Source organism: Sminthopsis crassicaudata, chromosome 3 (genome assembly GCF_048593235.1).
Source record: "Sminthopsis crassicaudata isolate SCR6 chromosome 3, ASM4859323v1, whole genome shotgun sequence".
Taxonomy (NCBI): domain Eukaryota; kingdom Metazoa; phylum Chordata; class Mammalia; order Dasyuromorphia; family Dasyuridae; genus Sminthopsis; species Sminthopsis crassicaudata.
Genome location: NC_133619.1, coordinates 354049801 through 354075920, shown reverse-complemented (window position 1 = coordinate 354075920; position 26120 = coordinate 354049801). Strand labels below are relative to the sequence as shown.

The window sequence follows — 26120 nt, the reverse complement described above, 5'->3', positions numbered from 1 at the left end:
TTATGGAAGGGGGACAGAGACTTGACTAGATAAACTTTTGCCAATATTCTGGAATTCAAAGGATTTTTGTACTCTGCTCACTTTTGCAAGCTTTTGGTTAGGCAACTTATTTAAAGTCTATCCATCTTTTATGGCCTTGCTCAGATCCTCCTTCTCTGGACAGCCTTCCAACACTACTTCAGACCAAACTGACCCTAATTTCTCTGAATTCCAATAGCACTTCCAGTCAAAACTACACACACACAACTTTACAAGGAATGGTGCAAGATCTTGCACTATTCCCTACTTGTTTAGGGAGAATTAGCCTTACATCTGCAAAAAAAAAAAAAAAAAAGCTCACTGGGGCAAAAACTTTAACTTCCCTTTCTTTATCCAGCCCCTTCTCCCCCACTCTAACCCCTCAATGCGAGCACAGGACTGCACACTGAATTCTCACCTTGTCACTGTCCAGACAACCTGAGTTCTCACCTAGTAATCCTAACAGCACACAAAGGTGGTATTCAATAAATGCTTATTTCTAAGTTCACCTGACAGAGTAGATTCCCCAAATTGACTCAGGGTCCTTGAAACACTGACTCTCAACAGTTAAAAGGACCCCTGGGGCAAGGAAGAGTGAGATATCAGGGAAGGAGAAAGCAGAGCAAGAAACCACTATAGAATCAGGATTTGCCAGGCTGAGTGGAGAGAAATAAGCAGGCTATATATCTCAGTTTAATATTCAGAATATATATTTTTAAATAAACCAAGGTTAGCAGGGGAGAACTGAGCTGAGAGTCAAGAAATTTGGCTCCTGAGTGACAGGGCGATATTGGGCAAGTTTACCTAATTTAACTTTGGGAGCTTCTTAGAAGAAGGAGACGGATGAAATCACACCTCGGAGGGCGAAGGGAGAGGCAGAGAGTGCAAGAACTAGTGACATGAGACCTCAGAGAAAAGGGCAGGGGAAGGCAGCCAGAAGGCAATTCAAGCAAGGTTAGGAAGCCATCACCTGATTTCGGAGCAGGTTAGTTTGAGCTACGAGATGAGCCTGTAGTTTCCCTTGGCACCACTGGGGAGCAGCTTTCTCAAGCAGCGAGACAGGCTGAGGGGTGAGGGTAGAATCAAGGGGAGTGGAAGGCATGGGGATGGGGGAGTGGGACATGGTGGGAAGCGAGGACAAGGCAAAAAATCAGGAGAGGGAGAAAAGGCGAGGGTGAGGGAGAGAGAAAAGAGACAGAAACACGGATTTTAGACACACAGATCCAAACACAATTCAGTTACAGACAGTGATCTCCACCGGGCCACCCAAACCTCCAGCCAAACCGCAGTTTGGGGAGTCCTCCAGCTGCCCAGCTTAGGGGATGATTAATTAAGACTTTGGCTTGGGGAGGGGTTATGAAGAACTTCAACTAAAGAAAGCCAACACAAGTGTGGTTAATGGTGGAGGAGAATTGGGGAGGGGGTCACTCTGGCAGTTGGGGGGGGCTCAGTCCTGAATCTTTGCCTGCAGCCCCCTCATGAGAAAGCTACCACTGCAGACTTCCACAGGCCTGCCTAGGCCATAGGAGAGAGCTCAGTTTAGAGCTCCATAAAGGGCAATATCAAGGCACCAAGACAGAATTTCTCTCAGGACAGAGGGCAGGGCACCATGGGCCGGTTCCCAAAGGGGAGGTGACATCTGGCTCAGTGAAACTGGAGCCTTGGGTCACTGTTCTTATTCAGGAAAGTCACTTCAGGAGGGGATCACGGGGACGGGGAACCAGGACTGAAGCTGGGCATTCTCCCAAAAAGGGAATGGGAGAAGATGCTGCCACAGGGAAGGGCAAGCAGCATGGGGGAGGAGGGGAGGGGCAGAACCCTGGACTGTGAGAGCCTAGCCCAAGATTAAAATGTCCAAACTCCTCAGGAGCTGGGGAACTCAGAGTCTGCCACTCAGGAGCTGGAAGAGCTTGGTAGGTCCCATCCTCTCACCTTTAAAATGGGCAATAAAACACCTGCTGCATCAACCGAACAGGCTTCTTCGAGAATGGATGGGAAACCATTTTGGATTTAGAGCTATTACAAATGGATTAGGATTTCATACGGAAGGGAAGGCTTCTTTTGAGGGGGTCAAATTAGCGTGTCCCTCACATCACAGGGCCCAGAAAAACTCGAGGCCAGGCTACAATTCTCTTCCACTTGTTCCCCAAAAGAATACACTTCTCTCTCTGGGTGACTTCATCAGTGACACAGGGGGAAGAGGTGCTAGGCCTGCCTATTCCATACACACTGGTCACCCGCCCAGCCCCCAGCCCCCAGCCCCAGCCTTTACCTTGGCTATTTTGGCTTCATCCTTCTTTTTGGCGGTCTGAAGAGACTCATAATGGTGGCGGGCACTATCATAGTCCACCAACTTCCTCCCACGCTTAGCAATTCGAGACTGTGGAGGGATCACAGAGTGAGAGAAAAGAAAAACTTAACAGTGAGACACAGAAGAACTTTGCAGCCTCTGTGATCCCAGGTGGTTCCACAAGAGGTTAAGAAGTCCACAGATCATTACCAAAGGCCACTCGACCTTCCTTCTTCAGCCTCATGCTCTACAAGGCTGACCAAGGTATTATCATTACCAGGATGGAGCAGGGAAAGAGCAATCATGTCCTCTCAGAAATGGGATTCAGTTCCTACCTCCAGCCTTCACTTAGCTGCTGGAATATGCTTCTTTTCTGCCAGGGCTTAAACCTACACGTCTCTCAGGCTCTACCCCCGAATCCGTTTTTTCACTGGTCATACCCCATAAATGGAAAATTCTCCCTCCTCCCTCCTGACCACTGACTTCTAGATTCAGCTCAGACCTTCTCTAAAAAGTCCTGCATCTACCCCATCTGGCTTATCCCACATCCACTTCTCCGGGAGTCTCCTGGGACCTGGGTGAGTCCTGGCGAAGTGTCATTGGGATAACCCTGGATTATGACTGATGCAGACACCACAGGTTTGTGTAAAAGTACAAGGTCGTTGAGTTCTGTGATAAACTTCAGAGCAGAAATCCTCCCCATTTTCCTCCTCTGGGCTCCAGTGCTCACTAGTACCAAGAGACTGAGAACTACAGCCAGCATCTCTAGGTTTGAGATATCAGGAGCTCAAATGATCTGTCTGAGATCATCTTCTCCGTATACTACATATAGCTCCAATGTCCACACTTGTTTACATGTCTTCTTCCCAATCACAATGTGAGCTCCTTGAAGACATAAATTATTTTTGCCTTTCTTTATATCACCAGCACTTTGTACAGTCCTGGCTCATGACAGACATTGAACAAATGCTTGTTGACTGACTCAAACAACTCGCACTGCCTCGTGAAGACTCCTCTGATGACTAATTCACACATCTCACATCTTTGAACTAATTCCTATTTCACTGAGTGCTTAACACCCAACTTAACACCTTTGTGTGTATGTATTTGCGTCTATGTATATGGAGAGGGAGAGAGAAACACATCACACAGAATATCATTCTCATTTCATTTATCTGTTTGATTTGTTTCCCCAGCCTTTTCCAAGATTGGAAGAAAAGAAAATAAATTTTTCTTAATTAAAAAAAATGCAAATTAACTTAAAAAGATACAGAGAGAGAAATGACCAATGGTACAGACATTCAAAGAAATAAGGTCTATGCTGACATAATCACTTCAATTACACTGATTAGGCTGAGGAAGCCAGTACTAGAATATGAGGTCAAGAAGACTGAATACTAACTATTTACCTCTCATCTCCATCCTTCCCCCAATCACACTACAGAGAATCCATTCCACTCTTCAAGCTAGCTAATAGGCTTTTCTCCGAGATAGTACCTCCATTTTCTGTCTTAATGCTCATATCCCCACCTTCACTTCCAATACATACACAGATATGAAGGTAAAAACCAAAAGCTCAGAGAGCCAGCTGGGTTCAAATCTCCAATAGTTTTCATTTTCAAATTATACCAGGACATTGACTCTCTATTTTTCCCAATTGAAAGATCCAGGAAAAATCCGTTGAAAAAAAAAAGGCATATAATTATAAGTCCACAGCAAATGCACTGCCTGAAGGAACAGAGAGCTTCACATAGCACCTGGAATCCTAGTCCAGTGGTTGAAGAAGGAAAAACAGGCCCTTTCAGGTTTCATGTTCTCAAATTGGAGGAAAGGCAACAACTGATTACCCACAAAGCTATGTTTTGTTTTCCCTCTTCCCACTCTCTCCACCTCCGTTCCGGAAACAGCAATTTCAAATCAAGATGGTCTTCTTACTTTGATGTCAGGAAACTGTCCTAGATAAGTATCCATGGTCAGAAGCGCCTGGTCCACCAGTTTCTGATGATAATCCATCCATAATAGATCGTTGTTCTGTAACATGGGCCAACAGACACAGAAGTGGTCAGAATATGCACCCTGTCAACTCCTCACTACCACTTTGGTCATCAAGATTATTCATGGTATGTAAATGTATTTTTAAAATTGTTTTTATTATAGTGAATTGAAAAACATAAACACATAAGCAATTCTTATTCTTACTGATCCTGGTGAGCTTTGGGTAAGTAGGTATGGGAAAAATCACTCATACAGATTAAGAAACTAAAGTCCAAGAGAAGTAGTCTCCCGTAAACTGGGAAAAGACTGAAAACAAAAAGACTGCAACAATGTAAATAGTAACAAAATTAGAAGAACAAGCCGGCTGGACAGTAGAGCTTTGAGAAGAAATCCCTATCCTACCTCTTTGTAGATATAGGAGGTCTATGTGTGTAATACATTGCATATGTCTTCAGACTTTTTTATATATTAATATTTTCTGGGGCTTTCTTTTCTTTTTAAAAAATACTATATGATATTGGATTGCTTGCCATCTAGGGAAAGGGGTAGCAGGAAGGAGGGGGGGGATTTGGAACACAAGGCTTTGCAAGGATAAATATTGAAAAATTATCCATGCATGTTTTGAAAATAAGAAGTTTTAATAAAAAAATACTATGTGGGAATGCTCTCTGGAATTGGGAGAGAGAGAAATACTAGAGAGAGACATTTTTGGTGATGTAAAAAAAAATACATCAACATAAAGTTATTTAAAATAAAACATTAAAAAGAAAGAAAATGGACCACAGGTAGAGAGGATATTGCATATATTATATTTTTTCCCTTATATACTGATTGCTTTTGCTGATTTCCTCTCCCTCTTTTTCTTATTCTCCTTTTTAAAAAAATTCTTTGTTCTATAGGATGGCTCCTCTGAGGAGGATGAAGGAATCAAAAGAAGGAAATTAGATGACATAAAAACAGAGACGTCAATAAAAAATTGTTTTTTAAAAAAGTGGACTCTGACAGCTAGGTGGTACAGTGGATAGAACGCCAGCCCTGAAGTCAGGAGGACCTGAGTCCCAATCTGATCTCAGACACTTAACACTTCCTGGCTGTGTGACCCTGAAATCACTTAACCCCAATTGCCTCAGCAAAATATAAATAAATAAAAAAAATTTTAAATGGACTCCAAAGCTCCTTTCTTTATCAGTGCTTTCTTCAGCGGGCACAGTACCAGGAACACAGGAGGTGTTTAATAAATGCTTGTTGATTCTACTTATAATCAATTGTTGATCTGTGTATGGTTTAGGCCAAAAACAGAATAATCTCAGTTTAGAGAATGGAGAGATCAGTGTGGACTAGAGTGGTCAGGGAATATATCACAAAAAATATGGCACTTGAAGGATGAATGCTATTTGGAAAGATGGAGGAGACAAATTCTGATCTGGAGAAAGGAAACAAGACCTTTTGAGAGGGGAATATTATAATAATCATGATGATTTTTGCTTTCTTATTTTTGATCTTATATTCTCTCCTAGTTGTGCTGCAAACTTCTTTCCTTTTAGAGTGATAAGACTGAATGTCAGACAAGATCACATAGTAAGTCAGTGACTGAGATAAGACTAGAACCGGAGCCTCTAGCCACATTAAGCATTATACATATTCACATTTCACGATGATGTTTCATGTTTGCTAGCCCAGAAATTGCTAACTGGCAAGAGCTTTGCAGGATAAAATCTTCAATCTTAGTTCCTCAACTGATAACGCCAGAAATTCCAATTTTCTGGAAAACTATTCCTGGCTAACCTAGAATGAGGGGCTGCTCCATTCCCAATCTGTTTTGTGCAGAAGCCTCCATGTTTGACTTTCCCAATAGTTGCAGGGTCAGGCAGCCTGCCCACCTTGATAGTGAGTGAGGGTTAACAGGACTATAGAGACACTTAGGAAATCTTTCCAATTCTACACTGCAACTCTTAACTGAGAGTCTCCAGGAGTCTGAATATGGGCTTGAGTGAATAAAAGAGAGACTAGAAAGAGGGAGGAGATGGGGAGTCAGAATTCCCCACGGTTGTATTAGAAAAACAACTGCACACACAGATATGTTTGCTCTAAGTTTCCGTAATACAAACTTTCATTTATGTATGCTTTAATAAAGCATTTTCTTTATAACAACTCTATAAAGTAGGTGGTACATGTATAATTATCCTATAATCCTCTCACATGGATTCTCCCCAATAAAGATGAGGAAACAGAGTAAGAGAGACATAAAATGAACTGGCAAGAGTCATATAACTAGTGAGGGTGGTATTCAAGATCTTGGAACCTTACCCAGGTCGACTAGTTCCATATCCAGTACTCTTTCCATGACATCACACTATGAGCAATTAGCAAATTCATGACATGGGGTCTCATTTATACTTCTATCATGTCTTAGATTTGAGTAAAACCCTGGACATTGATTTTTAAGGGCTTATATCTGGGTGGGTCCTGCTACAGAAATGTCAGATCCATCCAATTCAAATACCATTTTAAAGAAGCAAAAACATTACTGTTTATTAATAGATATTAGTGATTTCAATAAAAGTTTCAGTTAATAGTAACAACAACAAAAACAATAAAAGCAAATTAGACCTGGTCATATCAATGTGCAAAAAATCTCTAATGAAGGAATATTCTAACTGCTTGGAAGGACTCTTGGATCCAAAGCTAGCCTTTGGAGCGGTAACATCCAAGTACCAACAAGAATCAGGGCTGACAACAATTTAAAACTGTAATGTTGAGTTGGCAGTTGAGATAAAACAAAAGCATCACTGATTCCTCTCAAAACAATTGCTCTTCTTTTCACCAGCCCCACCTGGGAAGAGATGGTTTGGGCCTATGAGTGGCTAACGTCAATCAACCAGGGGAGTCATCTCCAAGCTCATGCAATAGGAAGGCCTCATTGGTTTTAGATAACATTTGCATTCAACCAAGTCTGAATTTTAATTTGTCTTGGAGACCATTAAATCTAATCACTTTATTTTTATATTTATATTTTATATTATTAGGCCATTTAAAATTACATACACATACACACACACACACACACATATATACATATATATATATATATACATATATACATATATACGTATATACATATATATATATAAGATCAGAACTGAAAGGAATCCTATCATATCATGGACCACTTTCCTTTTACAGAGAGGAAGCTGGTAAAGCTGAGGTTCCAAATTCCACACATTTTAAATGATAGCAAATTCCACCCACACATACCCAATAAAATTAAAAAGAACCTTAGAGACCAACTAGTCTAACCTCCCATTTGACAAATGAGAAAACTGAAGCAGAGAGATACAATGACTTGCCCAGAGTCACACAGCAAATAACTGGAGTGCAACAGACCTAAAATTGAGATCTCTGGACTTCCAGTCCAGTGTTCTTACCACATTTCATTCCTAATCAGGTTTTATTTTTAATTTTTAATTCCCTCTTTCTTCCCCATTCTTTCAGAGAAAAGAAGACATACACTTGAGAGTCAGGGCAGGGAAAATGTGGGGATAAATATGTTTTCCCTGATAGGGCCAGCTATTTCTCTTTCCCAGACCAAAATGACTAAGCCTTTTAACTCCATCTTTATCCCAGGCCAGGCTCTTCCATTTTTATAAATCATTTCCTTTCTCCGTAGGCCTCCACTCTCCCACTCCCCAGCCCCAGCCCATAGTCTTACTTCTGCTATTTTGTTGGTCTCCTCTCTCCCGGGCCAGTCTGGCTCATACACTTCTTGCAGACACTCTGTCAGCTTCTTAGAGGCTTCGTGCATCGCTGAAATGGACACAAAAGCTCAATGCAGAACCCCAAGAAGGGGAAGAATCGGGGGTTCCTCCTTCCCTTCCTGACTACCAGTCTCAGACTTTTTCCCACTCCCTCAGATTCCTTCTGATCCCACCCCTCAAAGACCCAGCTTCTGGCGGCGACCAGTCCCTAGCTGTGGTTCCTATCAAAAGGAGAGGAAGGACTGCCCAGCAAGGGCCTGCCAGACCATGGCCATTGCCTGCCCTGGCTGATACTTCTTCGGGGATCAGGATCAGCAACAAACTTCGTATACCTGTACCTTCAGGCTGCCCTCCCAGATTAGCATCAGAATTAAAAATAAACAGGAACTGAGCCAATATACCTAAACCAAAGTATCCGAGTTCTTTCATTTATCCATCAGAAAATATCAGAGAAGACACCTGGGCCCCCAAGTCATTGCTAAGACACAGGCCATACTGATGGCTGGGACCCCAGGGAAAGTCCTACCTTACCTTTGACCGACGCCAAATAAGTGCGGAGATCCTTTTGCAGCCTGGTCCCTTCCGTCTGCAATGACAAACACAAATCCCTGGTCAAAATCTCTGTGCATCAGCAAGATACTGTATAAATATGCATGCATATATTGGATTTAACACATATTTCTACCGTGTTTTACTTATATTGGATCTAAGGAAGGTGATGGGGGGAAAAGGGGAAAATTGGAACATAAGGTTTTGCAAGGGTTAACATGGAAAAATTATCCATGCAGATGTCTTGAAAATAAAAAGCTTTAATTTAATTTTTAAAAAGTCTCTGCACATGGATGAGCTGATTCATGTCCTTCCTATTAATTCATTCATTCACTCAGTCTTTATAAAATACCTAATATGTGCTCAGCCATGGGAAAGGTGCTATGGAATATACAAATGAAGTATAAGCATCTTCATTCTCATGGAGGACAAAACATGCACAAGAAAAGAGAATGGTAAAGGATTACACAAGGAAGTGCAGAACCAAGCGCCTTAGGAAGAGAAGGAAGGGATTAAATATTTGCACAGTGCCTAATATGCACTAGAAACTGTGCTAAGTATTTTTTACAAATATTATCATTCTTTATCTATTTATTTATATTTAAATATAATATATTTGTATAAATATAATATATAATAAATATAATTTATAATTATGATTATATAATAATATATAAATATCTCATTTGATGCTCAATCTTCAAAGTAAATGCTATTATGATTCCCATTTTACATGAGGAAACTGGCAAACAGGTTAAATAACTTATCAGGATCACAAATCTAATTAAGAGTCTGAGGTCAAATTTGAACTCAAGTTTTACTGACCTCAGGTCCAGACCTTTAATATGTAACAATAAATCCAGAAAAAAATGTCACAGCCATCACATGGTTCACCAAGGGAAGACATTATGAAATGGAAGGACAGGTCAAATCTGAATCAGAGGGTCACTCCAAGAATTTCACTGAGCAATAACACAGGGACAACGTTGCCGTGGCATGTTCAAGGAACAGTGTGTCATGGAAGAAAGGACCCTAGGTTCCAGATTCACAAGACTGGAATTCCAGATTTTGTGCCAACTATTCCCAGCTATTGGATCTTGGGAAAATTAGTTCAGCTCATCTATAAAATGAGGATAATCATAGCCAGTCGGCCTACATTACATGGTTGCTGTGAGACTCAAATGAGATGGAACAGGCTTGAAAAATTATAAAGCACAAATGCAAAATTTTTTTTAAAACCCACTATTTTTTGGGGTTGTTATTAAAGCACTGGCCAGTGAGGGTGCCAGTAGATGTAGCAACAGATCTGAAATTAGAAGGCATGGCTTTGCCATTCCCCAACTACAGATTCATCAGCAAGACATTAATTTATGTCTCAGGTCCCTCATTTCAAAAACTGGAATAATCAAAGTGCTTTACTTACTTTATACACTATTATGGAGAAGAGGGTAAAGGGGGAGAGAATGGAACACTGTGTGCTTCTAATAGCCAAGCCTGGAGTTAGATAAGCACTGAAAAAACTTATCTCCCTCCTTCCATTTTAGAGTTATGGGGCTACGGGTATAGAATATCGCACATACTATGAGACATGGTCAAAGTGTGGATTAGTTTTGCTGTACTGGTTTTTCCCCTCTTTATTTTCTAATCTTTGTTAGAAGGAATGGACCATTGGTAGGGAAGTTTGAAGGGATGGAATGTTACCCCAAAATAAAAGGCAGCAAAAACAAAAAACAGAAATGTTCCAAAGGGAAAAAACATTAATACTGGATTCATAGCTAGGAGACCAGTGCTTGTCAGTTGTATGACTAAGGGCAAATTCATTTCAGTTCCTAAGGCTTTAGTGACCTCAATTATAAAACACTACTACTTTACTACTTTAGACAAGTATTTTGCAAAGTGTTACACAAGTGTGAACTATTCTCTACTTGAGGAATTAAACATTCTACAGTATCCTAGTTATACACTACACTGGCTCAGACCTCTGAGGGGCACTGGCTGGGCTCACCAGAATTTAGAGACTGATTGACTCCTGCTGCCAAACTGATCCACAAACAGGAGTTATTGATTTACCAGTGTTTTATCCAATACTTAAGTGTAGTTAATCTGATTTCAAATGCACAGAAATTCTTACAAATCATTTTTCCTCTCTCATTTCCCCACATCCTCTCCCCATTATCCCATACACAATCTCTGTCCCTTCTTCCTTCTCCTCTGACCTATATCCTCAGGTCTTGCTTTTCTGTGTGTCATATTAAAGATGGCCCAACTTGAAAAAACAATGAGCAAGGCTCCCCTCCTGATACTCCAACTCCTGCCCTACTGAACAGAGTCCAGATGGTCCCTTTCTTCCTCATCCATAAAAAGGAAACAATAATACCTGTTGTATGTAACTGGCTTATTGTAAGCTCAGATATAATGCATGTAAATGTTTTACAAACCTCAAAAGCATACAGAATGACAACTGTGATGATTGCCCCCAACACAATGGCCTCCAAGCCCGTGGTAGGCGCACTCCCGGACACACTGAAGGGGCACACTGCTGCCTCACAGTGTGCTCACAAGGAGCGGGGAGCCTCACGGGTCTGTACCAGGGCCCGTCACGTTCCCCTTGTGCTTGTGAACAAAGATCTTCTGTCAGCAGAAAACAGATGTGCAAGGAGACCGGGCCTGAGGATTCCCCTCAAAGTCCTAAGCTGGGCCAGCTGCAACGCTCTCCCCCCAAGTCAGCCCATCCAGCTCTTGCCATGAGTTGATCACGTCCAACCCCCAACTTCAAGCAGGGCAGCAAACAATCCAGCCCGCTGTATCTAAATAGAGCACGCTGTCCTCCACAACACACCCCTCTGCTCCCTAAATTGCCCTGGAGTCAAACCTAGATGGACCAGATTCTAGAGAGTAGCTGCTCAAACTCAGGACCAGGAAGGCCAGCACTCTGTGGTCAGCCTCTGAAACAATCTGGATGAGGTACAGAGACAAGGAGGCAATTCCAAAGCCCCACGGCTCCCAGTTATCTCTAGGGTCAAGGCCAAACAACTGACAGTGAGCCTCCAGACTTAGCCAGCAATCTCAGACCAGCTCTTCAAAAGATGGCGACCAAATCGTCTCTGATGCCCAGTGAAAATCCAAAAAGCCCTTTCCTTCTTGCTGAATGAACCCACCTCTAACTAATGTATGGCCCAGTAATGGCTCCTTCACACACAAGAAGGAAGATTTCCCATAGCACAAAGAAAAGCCTGATTCATCACTTTCTAACCCTAATAACACAGGCAATTTTCCTAAGTAGACCAGAGCCCTATGAGGAATGAACCCTTAGCAAGCTGCATCACTGATCTCAACTAATGAGCAGTTCCCTCAGGCTTATGGCCAAAGTTTTTGTGTCATGAACCCTTCTGGCAGTCTTGAGGAATCTATGGACCTTTTCTTAGAATAATGTTTAAAATGCACAAAAATAGAATTATAATAATAGCTACCATTCATACAGTTCTTATCACGTGCCAGGCACTGTTCTAAGCACTTTATAATTGTTATTTTATCTACTCCCCACAACAACCCTGGGAGATAGGGGCTATTATATTATCTCCATTTTACAAATGAGGTAACTGAGGCAAACAGGAATCAAGTGACTTATCTAGTCATGTAGGATTCAGTTAAATTGAAATATAGCTATAAAAAATAAAAATTTTAATACCTCTATAGGCCCCATGTTAAGAATTTTTGGTTTGGCTTAGTGGAATTCAGAAAAAATCCCTGGAGGTATCTGAGAACATATAGGAGGTAACCCTTGTTTTAACAAATAAAGGAAGGGGGCTCTCTGGACTGTCCTCCAAATAAGTCTCCTAGACTTTCTAAGCTCGGTAACCTCTCTGATATCCCTTGTTCTCTTTCAAATCCCTTTACATTGCCTTCTCACCAGTACATTCCTAAGACTGCAACCAGGATGTTGAAGAAGCAATGGTGTTTGTGGCAGGGAATAAAGAACATTAAGGGGCAGTTAGGGGATAAAGTGGATAGAGCACATGCTGGTGGAATCCAAACTCAGCCTCAGATACTTACTAGCTATATGACCCTGAGGAAATCACTCAACCACTGTTTGCCTCGGTTTACTCATCTGTAAATAGGAATAATAATAGGACCTACTTCTTGTGAGGCTCAAATGAGATATCATAAAGTGCTTAGCACAGTACCTAGTGAGAACTATATAAATGTCACATCATTTTTATTACTGGGGCAGTGAAACAGCTCAGTGGATAGGGTACCAAGATTGTAGTCAGAAAAACTCATGTTCCTGACTTCAAATCTGGTCTCAGGTACTTACTAGCTGTGCAACCCTGGGCAAGCCATTACTCCTGTTTGCCTCAGTTTCCTCATCTACAAAATAAACTGGAGAAGGAAATGGCAAAACACATCTTTGCCAAGAAAATCCTAAATGGGGTCATATAGAGTCATTCATAACTGAACATTATTATTATTCTGCTTGGACCAAGAAGGAAGAATCTGTAGTAACTGAAAGAAGATGCAAAAAGGAAATTTAAGCAAGATGTCAGGAAAAACTTCCTATACAAAGGTGGAATGGATTGCCTGGAAAGGTAATAGGTTTGACCACCACCTCTTTTTGAGATCTTCAAAAAGTTAGAGCATCACTTGTCTGGTATACGTTAGTAGGGATTACTTTCTTGTAAGATGGACTCTGAGGTTCTTTCACACTTTCACAATTTTGTCCTTGCATCTTATGTCTACAGTTACGTCTTATTTTTCTACTATGCTGCAAACTCCATGGTGACAGACAATATGCCTTAGCCAAGTTTGTATTCTCTGGGAAGACTTACATAAATTGATGCAGAGTGAAATAAGGCAATGTGAGGCAGTGTCATGAAAAGAATGCTGAACTTGGGTTCAAATCCAAGCTCTACCGCTTAAAAGCTATATGATCTTAGACAACTTTCATAAGTTTCTGATCCCCCCGGCTATAAAAGATTGCAGGTTGTAAGACACAGGGTTGCACATTAAGTATATTACAGTAAAACTCAAGAACTGTGTGAAATGAATAAATGAAGGAACTATGTCAAAAAAAAAAAAAAAAAAAAAAAAAAAAAGATTGCAGGTTGTACTGGATATCTCAAAATCCGTGATGCTATAAGCAAAATTAAGAACAATATACAGCGTGTTTGAGCAATATAAATAAAATGACTACTAAATAAAGCAATAAAGATTCAGAAAAAAAAGATGACCTAATAACAGAAAAGTGGGAGGCTACTGAATCAGAATACTATGCACATCATCGAAAACCATGTTTCTGTAGGTTTTTTTGGTTTTTGTTTTGTTTTGTTTTTTTTCTTAATAGTTCTTTTTTGTCTTAAGAGAGGCTTCAATCTGAATGGGGATAGTAAATGATTGTGGAATAGGTTTTATCTTGTTTTTACAAGTTAAGGAAAAAAATAAGTCAGATTGTCTTTTATTAACCCTCAAGAGCCAGGCCCATGATCTTACTAAGTAAATATTTGCTCTAGTTCATCATAGTCACAAAAAGTTGACATTTAAAGATAGCAAAGTGTGGCATTTGATTAGAAGCCCAACTATTTGGAGGCTGCTGATCTGCTCACAGTCAAGAAGAATGTTATGGCACCCAAAGACTCTAACCTAACTGGGGAAAGGAAATAGAACTCTTTGATAATGTAATTATCAAATATAAGGAGGTTTCCACAAAAAGCTTTCAACTCTTTTAAAAAGGACAAAGAATATCAATAAAATATATTTTGGGGTGAGAACCTGCTTTTTCTTTTGAATGCTTAACACTGTGGATTTTTACAAATGGTTCCCAGTTAAGTGACTTTCCAAAAAAAATTGTCAATAAGGATCAAATTTTGTCAGTAGGATCAAAGTCTCCTATTTTCTACTCTAATGATCTTTCACCAAACCACACTAACACTAATAAGAATTTAAATTCTGACTCCCCCAATACTTTACCACACCAGCAAAAAGCAGAGGAGTAGTAATCTCTGAAAGGACTTGAGAGCTTTGAATGACCCACCATAGTTAGCAATCCTGGAGTGGGATTTCTCCTTTTCTCCATCATTTCTTCCTTTCCAGAGGAACCCACTCCATCTCTCTCCATCCAGTCCCTCAGAATCAGAACCACAAGATCCCTACCAGGATGAGGGGGAAAACTGTGAATGATGTACGCCCTCATGCCCAAGGAAGGGTCACAGAGATCTGTGTCCAATCACCACATCTTCCTCCAGATTATTTACCCAGCTGGACATAGTTCTATCACCATCTAGTCCATCATTCCCAAAATGCTCTGTACCCCTTGAACCTATGCATAGCTATAATGGTTGAACAGCTCAAATAACCAGTCCCACACCCCTGTCCCCCCCTACACCCACAGACACCAGGTGGTGGAGAGCTACAGCCTGGCACACATGAGAAGCAGTCATTCAGCTAACTTTAGCCCTTGTCTCACTGTCCCACCCAAGCCCAGGACTGTTCTGCACGAATCTCACCCCTACCCCTGCCACCGAGGATCAAATGTTTCTGTCTCCTTTCAGGGGCATGGATGATATGGTTCAACATTCAAAACCTAAGCAACTGAGGCAGCCCAATAAAAAGGGGAATGTGCTCTAATTTTATTAAAAGCCTTAATACTTGGCTGCCTACAAAGGGAGAATAAACATTGCTGTGAACAGGGAGCCATGAGGTTATGAAAGAAAGGGAGTAGACATGTGTATGGAGGTTGGGAGTAATCAAAAGCAAATTTCAAAGACCTCATCTAAAACCCAGATCGGCAGCCAAGCAAAAAGAGATGTTATTTTGTTTTCCTGTTGTCCTGGGGGGAAGAAAGGGTAGAGGGTACAATAGTAAAATGCTAGAATTAGTGGGGAAAACCTACACTTGAGTCCTATAACAGAAACTTACTAGTTCTGTGACTCATTTTACAGCTGTAAAATGGGGATAATAGTACCTACCTCTCAGGGTTGCTGTAAGGATAAAATGATATAGTAAATAATCATAATTAAAAGCTAACATTTACATAGGTACTGTGCTAAGTACTTCAAAATTACTTTTTCAATTTGTCCTTACAATGAGTTTAGATTTGACTCAGGTCTTCCTGACTCCAGGTCCAGCACTCTATATACTGTGCAACCTAATTATAAATATATATAATATAAATAATTTTTGTTGTTGTTGTTATTATTACTGATCTGGGAGTACAGTTGTCTTTGGGTTGCCTTGCCTCCCCAATAGCTCCCTTTTATTCCTCTATCCCTACCCTATAAAACCCAGTGTTTTTATTTTTTACCAGGGTCCTCCTTTTGGAAGGAAAGGAATTTTAGAAACTTATCCAACCTGAGATGTCAGGGCTGTCCTTTATAACTCACTCCCCAGGAGTCCTGGCATTTTAAACAGGAGCCTAGATAAGACAATGTTTCATTGGAAGGAATGAATTGCTAATAGTGGCATTTCAAGCCCTGTAACAGGTGGTGAGGGCACCTTCAAATCCTACCATCTGGACACCCGCCTGCTCCACCTATATGCAAGGTTGGTTATACCTGACTCTCAAATAAGAACTCCAGGAAGACTTCGCCAGCTTCCTTCCCTCCGGTGCTTAAACCACTTACCTAGCAAAGAAATCAGGACTTCATCCCAAGAATCCCTTTTCCTGAACAGCCAATTCTTTTCCACACCAGCAAAAAGCAGAGGAGTAGTAATCTCTGAAAGGACTTGAGAGCTTTGAATGACCCACCATAAGTTATGGAATACCTTTAACAGGGTCTTCCTCATACAAGTAACATTATTGGTGCCTTGCATATAATAAGTACTAAAGAAAGATTTCTTGAATGGAATTACAAACCTCATGAGTTTCTGCCTTTTTATACAATATTCAGTGCAGCTAAAATGTCGAAACCAAATGATTTTAACCATTTTTGTGAAAGAACCTTTGGTAGTCTGGAGAAATCAATATATCCTTTCTCTGGGGAAAAAATGTTTTTTCAATGTATTAAAAAAAATTATAAGATTGAAAACAAAGAAAGCCAGAGTTTAGTGAAAATAAAGGCAAAGTTCAAGGACTCTTCTCAGAAATCTATCTAAGATTTCATGCTAAAAAACCCTTCTTTACTTTTACAGAGATTTACTTAAGTAAGTGGTCATTACTTAAAGTCGGTAATTTGACTTACATGTAACAAGGTACAAGAGACCAAGAAATTGTCGGACAAGGGGAATGAGAAGTTGAGGAATAACAGATTCAGGGACAGGGGTCTGAGAAGCTACTTGACATTCCTTAAGGGTGACAAGAAAATCCTCCAAACACCATAAAAGAAAATTGGCCTTTTCCCAGGGGTACTCCTCTTCCCCATCCCCTTCCATTTTTCTCCTGGTTAAATTTTGAATATTGTTGCTTTTTTAAAAGTATAATAAAAGTGTAAATTTCTTAAGTAATTTCATATCCATGTTTGAATCCCAAATTTTAGCCCTCAAAATACTCCCAGAATCTAAACATAACAGAGATTCCTGAAGCTACAGAGATGTTAAGTTATTTACTCAAGGTCCCATCCAGCCTTCCATCACTGGGCCTGGCCTCTCTTGGCAGGCAGAAAGGAGCTGCAAATGATCCCCATGACTAATGACTTTCTCTATGCAGAATTATGTTTTCAATTTTTCCCTTTCAGAGATAGTTAAAGGGAGGTATGAGGCCTAAGGCCATGTCCTGTTTATCAAAAGAAATAGAAGGATTTCTATTCTTTGCTACAAGATCTCTGGGAAAGGCAACTCAATAGCAGTGACTTTGAGAAACATCAACATCCCTTGGGGTTAAAAGATCTTTGTACATCATTTCATCCCATCTCTTCTCTTTTGTTCTTCTTCAGGAGGCCTTTCCTCTGAGATGACCATCCATCTATTCTGTACCTTGCATGTACCTAATTTTTTTTAACATGTCTCCTCATTCATGCTTACATCTTCTTTCCTTGAAGGCAAGAACACTATATATTTTTTTACTTTCTTTGTAACTCTATTATTTAAAAAAATAATAACTGACTACAAAAACCTGTTTGCCTATGCCCAAAAAGATATCAAGTCATTCCTAAATTTTCCTACCTTAAATTTAAACCATCCCAATTCTAAGCCCTCAAATAAGGACTTTTCAGTAATCTAACAGATTCCTTCTCCTTTATCTACCATAAAATGACTATGTCTGGGCAGTTAGATGACCTTAAGGTATATGGAAATTTATATGGACTGTAGGAAAAACTAGAAAGTAAACCAATATATATAGTTCGGCCTAAATAAAGGTGCTAAGATTAAGGAAATCTCTTTTCCTAGGGCCTTGGCAATAGAATTCTCCCATGTACTCACTTCTTCCCTTCCATTCAGCTCCAATTTATTTTTTTAAATAGCAGCTTTTTTATTTTTCAAAGTACATGCAACACTGGTTTTCAACATTCACCCTTGCAAAACCTCGTGTTCCATATTTTTCTTTCTTCCTCCCTCCCCCCTTCCCCAAGACAACAAGTAATCCAATATAGGTTAAACATGTGCAATTCTCCTAAACATCTTTCCACATTTATCATACTGCAAGAAAAATCAGATCAAAAGGGGGAGAAAAAAAAAGAGAAAGAAAGAAAGAAAAAAAAAAAAAAAACAAGTAAGCAAGCCATAAAGGTGAAAATGCTATGTTGTGATTCACATTCAGTTCCCATAGTCCTCTCTCTGGATGCAGATGGCTCTGTCCATCACAAGTCTATTGGAATTTCACCTCTAATTTAGCTAGATGTCTGAGCCCTAATAAAATCTCTCATCTTAGCCTCTCAACTCCTCAGGGAGAGATTGGCCTATGTTCTATTAGGAGAAGGGAACCTCCATCAGGGTTTTATGGAAAGATACTGAGAATAAAGGAGGAGAGAAGGCACCCTCCATTGAGGCTCCTACTGAGCAGTCCTGTGTGTTTCTGTGAGAGGATGTTGAGAGTCCTGGAGTAGATAGGTGAGAGAAGAGATGATCTATCTCCTTCTTGGTTCTCCCAAGGAAATGACATGGGAGAATAAGGCTATTTGTTCTACTAAATCAGCAGTTCTGAAATCATGGGCAGGGAGCCTGTGAGGATCCCCAAGACCCTTATGGGGGCCTGCAAGATCAAAACTATTTCATAATCACGCAAAGACATTTTAATTTCTAGTACAGTAAATACCTATAGGAATAATTGGCATAAAAGCTCTTCATGGGGGGGGGGGGCCTTCAAAATTTTTTAAAGTGTCCTAAGGGTCAAAAAAACAAAAGGGTTTTTTTCTTAGAACAATTCAAAAACAGAATTTTTAGATACATAGTTGTTCTTTTTCCTCCAATTTTTTATTGAATTTTCTTTTTTAAAGTACTCTTTAAACTGACAAATAACAAACGCGAATATTTCCTCATACAAAGAAGAGAAAATAAAAATCGTTTATGACAATGTAATCCCTATAATATACAGCTTGGTTTATTTTAAGTATATATTACATTTAACATAGATTCTTGCAGTTTTTCTAAGAACACTCTCTCTTGTGAAGCAGGGTTACTTCACCAAAATTCTATAATTATAAGGTACCACGGGAAGAGTCTCACACTAAAAATTAAGAGACCTCTATCTAGTCCATGATCTCACATTTGACAGTTTTAACCAACCTCTCACAGAAATTGTTCCTTTGGCTTTCATGACGCTATGCTGTCCAAATTCTCTTTCTACCTCAGACTGACCCTTCTATGTTTCTTTCTCTGAGTCATCATCCTCATGCCTAATGGGGCACAGCTGAGCATGCTCTCCAACATTTGGTCTTCAGATCTCTTCTTTCTCTAGGCGATCCTCCAAACATGTTCCACTGTCAATGTCCCTGTTTCCATTAATAGTATCATTATTTCCCCATCAAAACCTCATCTTTCCCACCACTCTGTCCCTAAGCTCCCAAATTCAACTGATGACCAAATTTTAAGTTCTCTCACTTCCCCATCCCACTACCACCACTGGATTTCAGGCCTTCCCCACTCCACACTGGCCTCCCTCCCACCTCAAGTCTCTCCTCTGTCCAATCTGTCTTACATGCTAAAATAAGCCACTTTCATCATGACACTCTTGCTCCCAATCTTTCATTGTCTACAGCAATCATTCCTATTTAAGGGTTTGTGCTAAAAATTCTCTATCACCTTAAGCAGTAAAGAATATTTTAATATATTAAATGACACGGGGAGTTCATTTTATTATTGTTGTGGGAAGTAGTTTGAGGAACCAAAAAATACCAAGAATCACTGGCCCCAAGAATTATAAATCTGTATCCATATATCTATAGTTAGGGACCGTTAGTTGCACAGTAAAGAGAGTGCCAGGCTTGGAGTCAGATAGACCAGAGTTCAGATATAATCACAGACACTTACTAGCTGTGGGACTCCGAGGAAGTCACTTAACCCACCTGCCTCATCTGCAAATTGAGCCACAGAAGGAAGAAAGAAGAAAGAAGCTTTATTCCTCATATTTCCCTTCCCTTCCAATCAGACTGGTTCACTCACCATCTTTGGCAATACCTTTTCACCTCCCCATCTCTGTCCATATAATTTCATTCTCCCTTCCCTGACTCTAGGAGAGCCTAGAACAAAAAACTGATGATTGATTATTCCCAGCCATCTATTTCAATTCAATAAATGCATTTATTAAACATTTATTTATTATTTCTTAAGCAATCCCTTTCCAGCTCTGCTCCTCATTTCCACGACTTAAAAACCATGCCTTGATTGCTGTCTCTTCTAGAATTTCCCTAGGGCCTCCTCATCCTAAAACATCTAAACACCTCTGAAACCTGCCAACGCCAGCCAGAGTCTCTTTCCATCAGACCAGCCTCCTTCTCCCACTGCTGAATTACTCCTGGGCTTCTATATGCAGAAAGGCCCAACCTGTTCAGCCTTCATTCCCCTCCGAACTCTGCTACTAAGTAGGCTATGTACAGTTTAAATATGGATCATTGGATAACTATTTTTTAATTGCTATATAGGCTTATACTTTTTTAATAATTAAAACTATTAAAAAGTAGAGTCCTTTAATTAAAAAATTATTTTTCTTGTGAAGCATGATAATTGTAGAAATATGGATAGAAGAATTGCACCTTTAACATATATTGGATTACTTGCCATCTAGAGGAGAAGGTGGAAGGAAGGGGGGAAAAATTTGTAACACAAGGTTTTGCAAGGGTCAAGGCTGAAAAATTATCTATGCATATGTTTTAAAAATAAAAAGTTTTAATAAAAAAAAAAAAAAAAAAAAAAGCAAAGAAAGTCTTTTGGTTGCCAAAAAAAAAAAAAAAAACACAACAACCAAAATTCCTGTTTTTGAATTGTTCTTAAAAAAAAAAAAAAAAAAAAAAAAGAGCGAGAGAGAGAGAGAGAGAGAGAAAAATGCTAATCATCCTCAGAGAAAGAACTGATGCAGTCAAAATGTAAATTAAAACCTAATTTGTTAAGCTTTAAAAAAAAAAAAAAAAAAAAAAACACTTTTGTTTTTAGGAGCCCTTAGGACACTCTTAAAAATTATGAAGGACCTCCTCCATAAAAAGCTTTTATGTGGATTATTCCTGTAGGTATTTACTGTACTAGAAATTAAAATGTCTTTATATGACTATGAAATAGTTTTGATTTTGCAGGCCCCATAAAGGTCTTGGGGATCCTCACAGACTCTCTGACCATGATTTCAGAACTGCTTGTCTAGTAGAACAAATAGCCTCCTTTTCCTATATCATTTCCTTGGGACAACCAAGAGGGAGATCATCTCTTCTCTCACCTATCTGCTCCAGGACTCTCAACATCCTCTCACAGAAACACACAGGACTCCTCAGTAGGAGCCTTGATGGAGGGTGCCCCTCTCCTCCTTTATTCTCAGTATCTCTCCCCCAGAATTCTTAGTCTTTCCAAAAAATCTTAATTGGCTTGAGACCAAAAAAAAAAAAAAAAAAAAAATCCTTCATCTCCCTTTACCTTCATCTCTCTTCCCACCTTTATGGTTCCCTTTTATGGCTTATTTTCTACCATTAGAATGTAGGCTCCTTGAAGGTGAGGGTAGTTTCTTTTTACTTTTATATATGTATATGTGTATAAGTATGCATATTTATTTGCATATATGTATATATACATGTGTGTATGTGTCTACATCTGCTCAGTACTTAGTACAATACCTGGCAAATATGAGCATGTAATAAATGTTTGTTTCTTTCTCTTCTTCCTTCCTTTTACTACTTGTAAGTCTCTGTACTTGGCATAGGAAATACAAAGACAAAATCCATCTCCTCAAGGAGTTATAAGGTAATAGAGGAGAAAGATCAATTTTAGAAATGTGATACAAAGTGGACTGCAATGACAGTAAAAGACAAAACAATCTGAGGAGGGAGAAATCACTTTCCACTGGTATTGAGATACAATAAGGGAAAGCTTCCTGGAGGAGGTGGCACATGAGCTGGACTTTGAAGGAAAAGGAGTTCGTTAGGCAGAAAAATGGACAGAGTTTATTCCAGATGTAGTGTGTGTATACGCACAAAAGTGAGAGAGCACATAAAACAAGATTAGGGAACAAGCAGTAGTCCACTTTGGCTGGAATATCAAGTGTGTGAAAAAGAATAATATAAAATAAGCCTGGGCATAAAGGTGTACCAGATTATGGAGGTCTTTGAATATTAGATTTGTATTTCATCCTACAGGCAATAGGAAGGGACTAGAGTTTTTTAAAATCAGGATGTGAGACACTCAGACATATGCTTCAGGAAATAAAAATCTGCAGCTGTCTGAAGGATGGATTAAAAGGGACAGGGAGTCCAGTTAAGAATCTATTACAATGGTCCCTGTATGAATGCTTATGAATATGAAATAGTGAAAGCCACATGTGAGTGTAGAAAAGGGGCCAGATGAGAGAGATGATCTAGAGATAGAATCCATAGAACTTGGCAACTAGCTGGATAAGGGGAGTGATGGAGTGAAAAATGACTCTGGGGTTTCAAACCCAGAAGGCTGGGAATATCATGATATCATAGACAGAAATAGGGAAGCTGAAAGGAAGCTCAATTTTTAGGGGAACAGTGCAAGTACAAGAGACAGCATAGAAAGCTGGTCTCAGAGCCAGGAAGACATGGATTCAAACCCATCTTCTGACATATTTTTGGTTATGGGACCATTTGCAAGCCCTTTTATCCCTTAGTACTCTAGGCAAAGCAAGTCAAATTGAATTAACAAGCTCTTACTATGTACCAGGCACTGTATTAAGTGCCAGGGTGCAATTACAAGCAAAGGGATAGCCCCTGCATCCAAGAAGCCTGCATTCAAGAGCAGGAAAGCTTGGATTGGAGTATTAAGGGGGAGGAGGTGAGAGGAGAAGAAAGTAAGCATCCATGGTGATGAAATCCTGAAAATGAGGAAGAACTATTCTGGGTCCTTCCTCAAAAGGGAGGCTCCAAGAGTAAATCATCATAGTAGAAAAAGCCAGCAGGGGCATGGTGAAGGTCTGGGCCCTTCCTCAAAATGAAAGCTCCAGGAGGAAATCACCAGTGGGAAAAAGCGGTCACAAGGTGGAGGGAAGAAGAAGCTGAAACATGGTGGAAAATCCTGGAGAGTGAAAGTCTGGGCCCTCCCTGAAAAATTCTCTAAGCCAACTCTTTAAGATTGGTAGGAGGGGAATTTCTTCACCTGGGAGTTCCCAATACAATGAAATCACAGGCCCAACTTTTATCCCTATTCTGTTTTGAAGGTAATGAATTTGAGATAGCATCTAAATTTATGTCCCCAGTCCTTTCACAAAGATGTCCCTAGCTTAAGGAGATCTCTCCTTACTCTGAACTACCACAGAATCTATTTTCTATATAATTTATTCAATACTCATAATAATGTCTCATCTCATTGAAAGGGGCTGGACCTGTAGATTTCATTACTATTGGGAATTCCTCAATGAGGAAATTCCTCCTACCCATTCAAGTCCACACTTTCTCTGCAACTCTACACTTCTTAGAGAATTACTAGTGGTACTAAGTGACTTGGCAGGGTCTCACAGCCAGTAGATGTATTTTCTTGAATCCAGGTCATGTTACCTTGGGGAATGACTCTATCCGTGAAGACACACTGTTTTCCCACATTGCCTGGTATTGTTGGTTAAGTTTTCATGTGCATATGGCTTGCCTCTGCTATTACCATAAACTCCTTGAAGGCAATAAACAGATACTTTCTTCTCTTGCATTCCTTACAGCACTTAGCATAGGGTTGGACCCAGAGTGGGTGCTCCCTGATATCCTATAGCGTGGTTAAATGAACTTACCAACTGTTTATTGAAGTTCTGGACGCACTGCTCGAACTGCTCATCTTTAGTCTCATCTGCCTTCCCTAATTTCTGTAGGACCTGGAAAAGAAAAGAGGGAAAGATGTTGCAACAGCAAACAAAACCCTGAGGTCCAGATCCTGTCCTAAAAAAAATTACATTTATTTTCTCCTCATCCCCCTCCCCTAAGTCCAACCACAAGAAACATACTCTTCCTCCTCAGCCCAAAGTGCAGCCCTTCCTATGTGCCTTGTGATTCCAATACTGGCCCAAGGCAGTCCCCCCCTCCATGGAAGTCTGCTGGCTCACCCCTTGGCCAACTAGCTCTCCTGGCAGAGAGAAGACCCAAAGGCACCCCAATCCATAGGACTGCACCAGGACTTCAAGAAGGTCCATGTGACCTTCTCAGAGCTCCATCCAGCCTATGTTAAGTGCTAGGCAAGAAAAAAACTGTCAGCATTCTTGTGTAGAATCTAAGAATGGAGAGCTAGGTTCAAACCAGTTCCAATTGTTCAGTAATGAAGAGAATTAGCTACACCAGAGAGAGAACTATGGGAAATGAGTGTGGACCACAACAAAGCATTTCCACTCTTTCTGTTATTATTTGCTTGCATTTTGTTTCTTTTCTCAGATTTTTTTCTTTCTTTCTAGATCCTATTTTCCTTGTGCAGCAAGATAAGGGTATAAACAAACAAACAAATAAATAAATATATGTATATATATATATATATATATATGTATGTATGTGTATATATATATATGTATGTGTATATATATATATAAATATATATATATACACACACATATATTGGATTTAACATATACTTTAACATATTTAACATGTATTGAACTACCTGCCATCTAGGGGAGGGGAGTGGGGGGAAGGAGGGAAAAAGTTGGAACAGAAAGTTTTGCAAATGTCAATGCTGAAAAATTACCCATGCATATGTTTTGTAAATAAAAAGCTATAATAATAAAAAGAAAGGAGATCTAGGGAGAAAATAAGTCTGGACATTTGAGGAAATAATGAGAGTGCTAAAGAGGATAAGGATAGAATGAAACTGGCTCATATGGTCTATTCCTTCACTTTTATGACCATAAGGACAGTTCCCAAAATTTAGAACTTATTTTTTTAAGGCTCTGGCAAACTCCTCAAATCCTTCTCCTCCCCACTCTTCAGCAAGCATGAGTAAACACACACTCTCTGTCTCTCTCTCTCTTCTAAGTCTCAGCTGTCTGGCCCTCAGCTGTTTCTTGACCAAAAAAAGAGAAGAGTGAGAGATGTAAGAGACAGGAGAAAAATAAAACAAAGAGACAGTGACAGAAGAACGAGGTTTTGTGAGAGACAGGGGGAGGTAGAGGCAGATGGACAATTGGCTTCTGCAATGCAGCAAGCTTCTCTGGGGGAAAACTGAAAAAGCAACAAAGGCATTTTCAAAGCAGGGCATAGCAAAGGAAGTGGTTAAAAATAGCTCTGAGAGGTAGATGACAATGGATATGGAAGACTGCATATAATGGCAGGCATGGTTAAAGTGTTGGCTAGTTTTGTTGAAATGGGTTTTTTTTCCCCTCTCTCTCTCTCTCTTTTTTTATTTTTTTTTTCTTTTTTTTGCCATTTTTGTTATAAGGGATGACTCTCTGAGAAGGAAAAGAGAAGAGGTATATACTAGGAAATGAAAATGATGTTTAAAAAAAAAAAAAAAGAAGGGGTATAGAAATGTAAATTTACAAAACACTTCTAGAAATGACCATGAAGATTTTCTTGATATGGCAAACTCTGGGGAGAACATGGACAAAAGTGTTACAGAATGGCAGGTATGGATCTATACACATCAGGCAAAACCACAAATGCATCTGCATACTGTAGTATCCTTCCCCCATCATCCTCAACTGATTAGAAAAGCCTAATGAGACCCTCCCCAATGTCCTAGCATCTCAGACCTATCATCTCCAGGCAAGTGAGGAATAACAATGGCCAGATTACAGAGGAGGATGGGCAGAGGAATAATTTGACCTTAATTGGAGAAGGATTGGGTCAGCTAGGTGGTGCAGTGGATAGAGCACCAGCCTTGAATTCAGGAGGACCCGAGTTCAAATTTGGTCTCAGACACTTCATACTTCCCAGCTGTGTGACCTTGGGCAAGTCACTTAACCCCAGCCTCAGGGGGGGAAAAAATTGGAGAAGGATGTCAGTGACAAAGAGGATAATAAT

The 26120-nt window shown here is 39.9% G+C and overlaps 1 protein-coding gene across 20 annotated transcripts in view; it reads right to left on the bottom strand.

Moving 5' to 3' along the window:
- BIN1 (bridging integrator 1) overlaps positions 1-26120 on the bottom strand; it is a 125079-nt gene that overhangs the window by 33065 nt on the left and 65894 nt on the right. For 11 of the 20 annotated variants that reach the window (XM_074301740.1, XM_074301733.1, XM_074301738.1 and 8 more), the window contains exons 2-7: positions 23909-23989; positions 8590-8644; positions 8013-8107; positions 4244-4339; positions 2291-2398; positions 989-1081 (exon numbers count right to left, since the gene is read on the bottom strand). In XM_074301740.1, the coding sequence (XP_074157841.1) occupies positions 989-1081; positions 2291-2398; positions 4244-4339; positions 8013-8107; positions 8590-8644; positions 23909-23989 (528 nt within the window). Of the gene's footprint in view, positions 1-988; positions 1082-2290; positions 2399-4243; positions 4340-8012; positions 8108-8589; positions 8645-14635; positions 14822-23908; positions 23990-26120 lie in introns of those variants that run through there. The other 9 variants (XM_074301753.1, XM_074301737.1, XM_074301746.1 and 6 more) reach the window with 2 other exon arrangements.